Source organism: Anarrhichthys ocellatus, unplaced genomic scaffold, assembly GCF_004355925.1.
Source record: "Anarrhichthys ocellatus isolate YVR2014 unplaced genomic scaffold, GSC_Weel_1.0 scaffold152, whole genome shotgun sequence".
Taxonomy (NCBI): Eukaryota; Metazoa; Chordata; class Actinopteri; order Perciformes; family Anarhichadidae; genus Anarrhichthys; species Anarrhichthys ocellatus.
This window is the reverse complement of record NW_022280182.1, coordinates 7,030-16,936: the sequence shown is the minus strand read 5'-3', so window position 1 is coordinate 16,936 and position 9,907 is coordinate 7,030. Positions and strand designations below refer to the sequence as shown.

Here is a 9,907-nt window from a genome sequence, read left to right as displayed (position 1 = left end):
TATATAGATAGATAGATAGATAGATAGATAGATAGATAGATAGATAGATAGATAGATAGATAGATAGATATAGATATATATAGATATATATATATAGATATATATATATATTCAAGAAGCGTAGCAGTAGTAACAACGTCTCTGTGTAGTCAAATCAAATAAAGAAAGTACACATCAATTATATTAACAATTATTATTCTCAGTTTTCAAATTTAACTGGATGGATTATAAATAATACATAGAAATACATAAATAAATGTTCTTCTCATTTCAAGTAAGATAAGGGCTGGATTAAAGAATAAATTACATAACAGAGAGCTTTTGAAAAATGTGCATCTTAAAATAAAGTAATTAATTTCACTGAATTGCCCTGCAGCTTTAAATTCAGTTCATTCAGGGTGAAGTGATGTCAATCAAAAAAGCCATATTATATTTTTCTCATCTTCTAAAAAGAGAAATTAGTGTGCAGGGACTTTATTTGTGGTTATTACTCGTGTTGTTTATGCAATTTCCAGGCGCTCTACTTTAACGAACTCCTCCTAGGGAATTAATCAAATCAACTTTGAATTTGGTCAGAACAATCTAAAGACCTTTGTGATTAAAAGTTACTCAAAATTTGTTGTTTCGTGAAAGGCCGCAGCAACGCTTTCTTTGCCATGAAAGGGGCTAAAAATGCTCAAAACATAATCAAACTTGTCACAAACATTTAAAATCCTGAATGTAGTTATCTGATGTGATTTGAATGCTTCAGAGTGGCAAGTCGGCTTATTATTTGACGTGCCACTGCTACCCAGGTAGTCTGCTCAGTACGTCTGCATTAACGTGCGCCGTGATTGGTCAGTGGGCCAGCGTGACTGTTGTCAAACAGAAAGCTAGCTAGCAGATCTTAGTATTTTGTAAGAGTTCAGGTGGAAACATATGTAAGAGAAGTTATGACATTTTTAGCGTTTTGCTTGGTGTAGACAAAAAATCAAAAACATTCTATGGCAACTGGACCGGGTCATATAGGCTACGATGTTTTTGACAAGTTCATTAAATTATCATTATTATTAGAGGAAATTATGGGGGCATTTGTTGCCCCTCTCCTAGTGATATCAGGGGCAAAATTATATTTCTTAGGGGCAGTTTTGCCCTTTGCCCTCGTGTATTTCCGACGCTGGGTACATAGAGGGACTTAGGACCCAGGGGAATGTAGGTGAAGCATGGAACCTGTAGTCTTTACCATGGCAGTAACTGTCACGAATTCCCCTTCATATTAGTTTGTTTTCATCCTGTCTGCTTGTTTAATTAACTCTCCTGTCATTTCAGATCCTACCATTCACACCCGATCACCTCTCATTCCCCTCACCTGATCCTCCACACCCATCTCACCTGCAGCCCATTCCCTCATTAGCCCTCACTATTTAAGTCCCCTCACTTGCTCCCTGCCAGATTGTCTTATGTATTATTGCCAAGTTCTCCAGCGTATCTTTATATTGTTCCTGATCTGCCTGTTCCGACCCTGTTTGCCTTGGATTTTTGCCTGCCCCTTATTGGATTTGTTCGCCTGTTTGACTGACCTCCCGGTTTTGACCCTGCCTGAACTCAAGTAAAAGAACTAAACTTGTATTTTGTCTCCGAGTTGTGCTTTTGGGTTCAAGTATCTGTAATCCTTACAGTAACGTGCATGTGGAAGTTATGCTAATAAAGAGTTGCAGTTTGTTCTCACGTGCTTATGTTTATTTAAAAATACGACAATATGTGTTTTGATATCGTCACGTTTGATCCTGTGACGAGACGATCGTGCGTGCGTGCGTGCGTGCGAGACAGGAGGGACCGACGGTTCTGGATCTGGCGTGTCACCCGGTGGGGGGGGTGGGGAGAGCGGCAGCAGATCACCGCTCTCTGCCCAGTTCTTGTGTTAAAAATGTCCGCTTAATAATGAAAAAACAAACTGCGTTAACGCGCGATAAGCTAGTTTAGCGTAGCCTCAGCTGTTTTTTGTTATGGTTTTTTTTGTTCCGGGTTGAGAGGTCACACAGCCCGTTGTCTGTTACGTGAGCGTGGTCCACCGAAAACATATTTCCCACAATTTAAGCTTCTGCGTTTTCCAAATGCACTAGTATTATTCAAACGTATTGTTCGGTTCGTAAGCCTCGTACCGAACGGTTTAATACGAATATGTGTTATTACACCCCTAGAAACAAATAATAGCCGTAGCTGTGGCTCATAATTAGGTTATTCAACTGTAGTAGGAAAGCACAGAAGGCCCAGGTATAAAATGCACGACCCGCCACTGATATGTAATATACAGGTGCTGGTCATATAATTAGAATATCATCAAAAAGTTGATTTATTTCACTAATTCCATTCAAAAAGTGAAACTTGTCTATTATATTCATTCATTACACACAGACTGATATTTCAAATGTTTTTCTTTTAATTTTGATGATTATAACTGACAACTAAGGAGAATCCCAAATTCAGTATCTCAGAAAATTAGAATATTACTTAAGACCAATACAAAGAAAGGATTTTTAGAAATCTTGGCCAACTGAAAAGTATGAACATGAAAAATATGAGCATGTACAGCACTCAATACTTAGTTGGGGCTCCTTTTGCCTGAATTACTGCAGCAATGCGGCGTGGCATAGAGTCGATCAGTCTGTGGCACTGCTCAGGTGTTATGAGAGCCCAGGTTGCTCTGATAGTGGCCTTCAGCTCTTCTGCATTGTTGGGTCTGGCATTTCGCATCATCCTCTTCACAATACCCCATAGATTTTCTATGGGGTTAAGGTCAGGCGGGTTTGCTGGCCAATTAAGAACAGGTATACCATGGTCCTTAAACCAGGTACTGGTTGCTTTGGCACTGTGTGCAGGTGCCAAGTCCTGTTGGAAAATGAAATCTGCATCTCCATAAAGTTGGTCAGCAGCAGGAAGCATGAAGTGCTCTAAAACTTCCTGGTATACGGCTGCGTTGACCTTGGACCTCAGAAAACACAGTGGACCAACACCAGCAGATGACATGGCACCCCAAACCATCACTGACTGTGGAAACTTTACACTGGACCTCAAGCAACGTGGATTGTGTGTCTCTCCTCTCTTCCTCCAGACTCTGGGACCCTCATTTCCAAAGGAAATGCAAAATTTACTTTCATCAGAGAACATAACTTTGGACCACTCAGCAGCAGTCCAGTCCTTTTTGTCTTTAGCCCAGGCGAGACGCTTCTGACGCTGTCTGTTGTTCAAGAGTGGCTTGACACAAGGAATGCGACAGCTGAAACCCATGTCTTGCATACGTCTGTGCGTAGTGGTTCTTGAAGCACTGACTCCAGCTGCAGTCCACTCTTTCTGAATCGGTTTTGTTTCACAATCCTCTCCAGGGTGCGGTTATCCCTATTGCTTGTACACATTTTTCTACCACATCTTTTCCTTCCCTTCGCCTCTCTATTAATGTGCTTGGACACAGAGCTGTGAACAGCCAGCCTCTTTTGCAATGACCTTTTGTGTCTTGCCCTCCTTGTGCAAGGTGTCAATGGTCGTCTTTTGGACAACTGTCAAGTCAGCAGTCTTCCCCATGATTGTGTAGCCTACAGAACTAGACTGAGAGAACATTTAAAGGCCTTTGCAGGTGTTTTGAGTTAATTAGCTGATTAGAGTGTGGCACCAGGTGTCTTCAATTTTGAACCTTTTCACAATATTCTAATTTTCTGAGATACTGAATTTGGGATTTTCCTTAGTTGTCAGTTATAATCATCAAAATTAAAAGAAATAAACATTTGAAATATATCAGTCTGTGTGTAATGACTGAATATAATAGACAAGTTTCACTTTTTGAATGGAATTAGTGAAATAAATCAACTTTTTGATGATATTCTAATTATATGACCAGCACCTGTATATATGTAACAGAGAATCCCCCTTTCTTGAAGCGTTCCTTTAGTTCAATCACATACTTTTTCATTCATTTTCGACCTCTGTAGAAATGAACAACCTGTGTGTGTGGGTGTGTGTTGCACACCTGTCCTGTAGGCAGCCTCAATAGCACGTCCTCCAATTTTCCTAGCCCCCGGTTTCCGTGGTGACACACTCTTGCGCTCCCATTGGGTGCATCATGTGTAGTCTCCTCGACGACAGGATCTGTCAGATGGCAATCCAACACACTGTCCTACACACACACACACACGCTTTGCGTCACATTTCCAAGCATACATGGCTGCTGACATCACAATAAATGGCCCCGTTTACACCCGGCATTAGAATGCGTCTTCAGTAGTGGTGTAACCGATCACGGATCGATCTGTAACGGATCACCGACCGATGATTTTGTTTTTACAGTGTAATCATCATTGTGTGTAATAAAGTTTTACTGATGCTGTTACTTTTCAAGTAACAAGTCCCCGAATATCAATGCAGAGTGTCAGTGAACAGATATAAAGCAGTAGTGTGTTCACGTAAACGGAGCGTGTTAAAAGCATTTAACGGTGAAAGTCATGGCGAGTGGAGGAGCTTGAGAAGCTCCCGGCGTCATTTAAATCGCAAGTTTAGGAGCATTTTGTCTTCCCTGTAACTTATAATGACGGGATGAGGGAGGTGGACAAAACCATTACGATATGTAGGCGTTGTTTAAAGACACACACGACAACGGCAGTATCGGGCATGTCCACACACATGAAGAGACACCATCCCGGTCTGTCAGCGACGGGGGACACTCCGTTGTGGAAAATAAAGGATTTCAAAATCGGGTTAAAGTGCTTGAGCCACGCTATGAAATCCCCTCACGCACCCACTTCAGAATGAAGATCGTTCCTCTATGAAGAGGAAAAGACTGACCGCTCACTTCATCACGGAGGAGATTCATAGTCCGGTGCTGCAGACATGCCCCCTCTGCGAGAGTCACACAGACACGCCCCCTCTGTGAGAGTCACACAGACACACACCTGGTGCAGGTGCTGACAGAAGCAGTAGAGTGGAAGCTAGACAGGCCCAATATCAATATCCCTGTCACCACAGAAAGGTCTACCTTCTACCCAGACAATGGAGATATTCTCATCTTTTTGAAAACAAATGTAAAGTTGTAGACCATTTCACAGTAATGGTAAACATTATTGCAGTGTATTTGAATGACATAACCTTGTTGTTGCACTTATTGTATTTGTATTAGTTGTTGCACTTATTGGTTTGTTTTTGCACTGTACTTTTTGCTCTGGTTTATGCTCTTAGATGCTTGTTTAACAAAGGAGATGCACTTATGACTTCTGGTGACTAGTAGTTCTCTTGAATACCTATGTTGAATACACTTATTGTAAGTCGCTTTGGATCAAAGCGTCTGCTAAATGGCTGCAATGTAATGTAATGTTATATTTGTCTCCTCCCCTTTTCTTTGATGATCCGAAAAATGATCTGAACCGTGGTTGCCGAACCGAACCGTGAGGTTTGTGATCCGTTGCACCCCTAGTCTTCAGTGACCACTTATCGGATCTCATTTCCATTCTCTACTTGCAAATAAACATGGACATCGTTTCTGTTTGCAAAGACCAAATGTGTTGTTAACCTGTTTCAGATGATCTCATTTACTTATTTGTGCCGAGCAAATGCAGCACTTTGCTAACAAAAGACTGAGAAAAAAAATATTTCATTAACTGTACCACTCAAAGGCAATGGGCAGCTTTTAAGGTGGAATGTTTTCTTGCATGTTGACGTTGGGACTAAATCAAAACACCTTAAATGTCAATATGACAACTTTGATCAGTCCATTTTTTTACTGTCTCTCTTACATGACAAGCTTTAAAAAATGTTTATGAATTTCAACCGGATTATGCGTATTGCCAATATTCTATTTCCTCACTTGGAGGAAAAAGGCGTTTCCTCTTGTGATCAGATAAACCAGGTGTGAACCGGGCCAAGTGTTGGAAATCACTTCTGTGTTGAATCATGCTGTTGTGTCTCACTCACCATCCAGGTCCAGAAGACTTTCTCCACCTGTTTCCAGTTCAGATATGCTTCTAGGAGGTCACAGAGCCACTGCACACAAACACAGTCCTGTAACGCACACACACACATTATAGTTTTAAGGACACCCCAAAGCATGTTGTGTTAACACAGTATGACGATGTACCCTCAGATGTAACTTTAACACTGCATTTGACAAGATTAAGAAATTACACAAACAACAAAACAAACTAAATTAACTGTTTATTGTTGAATTCTTAAACTAAGTAAGCTATCGAGTCAAACTTCACTATCATGACGTGGCCAAAAGCTTGGTAACGAAGTGTCAAATAAACAATAAAGAACATGACACTCAAACATTTGATTTTCTTGGCATTGACAAAACCCAAATGACTTGTGGCCTGAAAGTAAGATAGAACATGTTTAACACATATTGTAAACAGAGAGGAAATTGTTCAGTTATGTAACTAACTATAGGCAGAGCATGTAATTCTTATTTTCTTTTCAATAACAGCAGCACACTCTCTTACCTCCCTTAGCACGGTTGAGCTTTGATCAGAGGAGGAGGATACAGAAGAGGGAATGCTGGCAAAGAACACCTGAGAAAAACATGGATTTCATAGAACTTATTCAAATACCTATTTCAGTTACTTAAACTGAGTATTTAAAAAATATTTCCACATTTTAAGGCAGAAAAACACTTGACAGTAGCCAAAGGGCATAAACAGTGAGTTTATTCTGTCTTTTGGGATGTTCGCATCATTGAGCAGAAAAAGTCTTGGCTTCGGTTTGGAATGGAAACTTCCGTCATTGTCACGCTTCCTGCACAAAATGTTGGACTTGCTTAACTTTAAGCAATGTTCAGTTCACTGTACAGAATGGCAGCATGTGGAAAAGTTGGAAAAGACGGGATTTTTCTCACAGCGTGGAGCAAGCGAGTTCGCTCCTCTTGCATGGACAGCAGGGTCCGCCCCTGGTGTCTCAGGCAACCAATGAGCCACTGCAGTTTCCTCAGAGATGCAGAGTCTAACGGGAGCTCATTGGGGAGCTGGGGGTTCATCTGACAGAGAGATATTAAGTTATACACATTTACCAATACACAATTAGGTTTAACGTGATGGGATACTTACAGGTGTAGGTGTGAGCAGTGTCTTGTCCAGCCGCTGCACTCGCCAGGTCAGCAGCTCGTCCAGTTTTCCTGTAGCGAGCAGCCAGCCCAGCGCCAGGAGGAGGTCTCTGCTGGAGAGTCGTCCTCCTCCTCCTCCTCCCCCCCCCCCCCCCAGCTCCCATACATCCAGTCCGCATGGTAGCCTGTCTGCCAGAGGCCTGCCGCCACCAGCTTCCTGTTCTCTGCGGCTAAACACAGATGGAGAAAACACACTCGGTCACTCAGCAAGTCCGCTTAAATGCTTTTCATCCCCATCAGGAGATGCCAGTGGGTTTGGTCCGGCTATGTGCAGAGAGCGTGTTTTGGAACTGAATCCAAGTCAATAAGTGCAGTGGTTATCAGAGTCAAATAGGGTTATAAACAAAGTGGGTACATGATCATATATGTGGTGATCAATAGTCACAAGATGATGTTTTTATAAGCACACAGAACAGACTTTAAATATTGGACAATGTGTCATTTTAGGTGCTTTTCCATGTACCAATTTAATGTGCAAACACGTGTTTTGTCTACTGGGATGTTTTCAAATCCTGGGAAAAAAATATCTCCGTGGAAATTAAAGTAAAGTCCTGAAAATAGCATTAAAGCCACAGAGGGATCCACGTGACGTACCTCCTCCAGGCTGTGAAACAATGCTAGATGTCTGAAGCATACCGACGAGGAGCTGCCAGAACTGGTCCTCCTGGGAAACAACAGCAGAGAGATGTCAAATATGTACAGTCCACGGTCTGTTAGGAAGAGTGCTGCCACCGAAAGCACAGGACAGGAACACGTGCTGCTTTACAGAGTGCTCCACTCTGCTTCTTCTTAGCATGACGCACTGCTGATGTTATTGTTGCCTTACTGATATCATTGCCACATGTTCTCCCATTTTCTGCTCCTGCTGAGATCCAATTACAATCGATGAAAAATAATTCATTATTACCAGAATACCGGTATGTAATGACTTGTTTGGCTTTTGTGTTGCAAGAAATCATCATGGAATTAAAACAGCTTTACACAGTTTGATTTCGGCTACTCCTAGCTAATACAGTGAAAATCAAGTAACTAGTACCTAAAGCTGTCAAATAATAATAATACATGTAGCCTTACCTCAAGAGAAAATACAGTTACATTCCACCCTGACAGTGACAACAGAATAGGAACGTACCACCTCGGGTCCACCGCCGAATTTAGCCCGTCTGAAGTTCTCCGGTGGGGGGACAGATTCCAGGCCGGCGGCCGCTAGCAGTCTGCAGAGAGCTCCTATCACCTGCTTCACTTCCACACTCACAGCCGCTTTACTCCGCTGCATTACAGCCACAGCACACGACAGGCATACGGACAAACGTTCTATCCACTAAGCTGTCACGCTTATTCCAGTAGAGACTGTTTTTAATAGACATATTTTCAAGAAACTTCTACCGCTCTGAAGTTGAGCTGTTGATATTTCGCGGCGAAGACAACAACTTCCGGGTACGAGGGCCGTTGCCAGGGAAGCGAATGGAAGAAGTTGTGACTGATATCTATTTAGGCCAATTATAAATGGGATTCTGAAAGCGGTAGGTTGGACTTACTTTTCATTGGTGCCCTGTTAAAGTACATGTTTCACGTACATTAACAGGGGAAACTTCCTACAATCTATGGGTGGTTAACTCGTGGAGACAAAATATGCCAATCACGTGACTGTAAATTACCTATTGTTAGAATTATAAAAGAAAAACCCTGTTTGGATGCATTAGTCCAAGTACTAAATTATTCTATACTTTATTTTCAGAATTTATCAATATTAATGTTGTATTTCAAGTAACAATGCTCAACTGAGATATCATTTATTTCAAATAAACAAAAAAAAATACTTTACAATTGTATGTACAAATACTTTAAAACATGAAAATAATTTATCCAAGACAACGTGTCATGTAATTAATGAGGACATGCTACATGCATTATACATGCATATAACATATATAACAAAAACTGGAACAATGTAAAATCTAAGAATTCAAAATGAGATTAGAACTGTCAGTAAAATACAGTAAACTAGTTTCTGCCATTCAAAGAGTTCAAAACGTTTAGAACATATAAATAGAATACCTCAAACACATTGCCAAACAGAACTGTATATGTATGTTTCTGCATGTAAGTTATCACTGTGGCTCCACAGTCCTGACCAAAGGCTGTTGCAATGTGGCCAGTGATGGCCCCTTCATGTCCCATGGGAAGGATCGTAAATACCAACTTCCTGCTATAATGCTTCTACTGTTTACTACCTGAGAAGTCACAGTTCGGTAACAGACCCTGATTTACATTTGTTATTCACTCTTAAATGTATCTCTCCAAGTCACAATTGTTCCACTGCTTAGTCTATGGTGTGAAAGTAGCATCATACATCTTATATTTAGCTGTATATGCTCATCTCTCCATGGAGGGAGGACAGTGTTTTTGGCCCATAAATAGTACTGTGCTCATCATGTATTTCCACTGATAAGGTCTCACCAACACTTTTTTTTGGTCCCAAGCCCACAAGGCCTTAAAGTGGCAGTCGTTAAGATTTCAGTCGTGGTTGATTTACAATTTCTATTTGAGTGAAAACAATGGGATTGTGCTTTGAGTTTAATAGCGTGAAGCCAATGGCTGCGCCCAAAATTCCATACTAACATGCTATTTTTTTTAGAATTGTGTTCAGAATTGTGTTTTTTGTGTGTTTGTTAGGAAAAACTGAAATACAGCATTTTTTCTCGGGAATGTAACCACAGACACCCAATTGGTAATACTGCAAATATATATATATATATATATATATATATATATATATATATATATATA

General features: G+C 40.9%; 1 protein-coding gene across 1 annotated transcript in view; it reads right to left on the bottom strand.

Moving 5' to 3' along the window:
• Positions 1-9,876, bottom strand: part of tedc1 (tubulin epsilon and delta complex 1) — an 18,873-nt gene extending 8,997 nt beyond the window's left edge. The window contains 8 exon segments of the mRNA XM_031877853.1: positions 4,001-4,147; positions 5,935-6,021; positions 6,462-6,530; positions 6,854-6,991; positions 7,062-7,214; positions 7,217-7,287; positions 7,712-7,781; positions 8,250-9,876. Of these exon segments, the coding sequence (XP_031733713.1) occupies positions 4,001-4,147; positions 5,935-6,021; positions 6,462-6,530; positions 6,854-6,991; positions 7,062-7,214; positions 7,217-7,287; positions 7,712-7,781; positions 8,250-8,393 (879 nt within the window). The 5' untranslated portion in view covers positions 8,394-9,876.
• Positions 9,877-9,907: the final 31 nt, after the last annotated feature.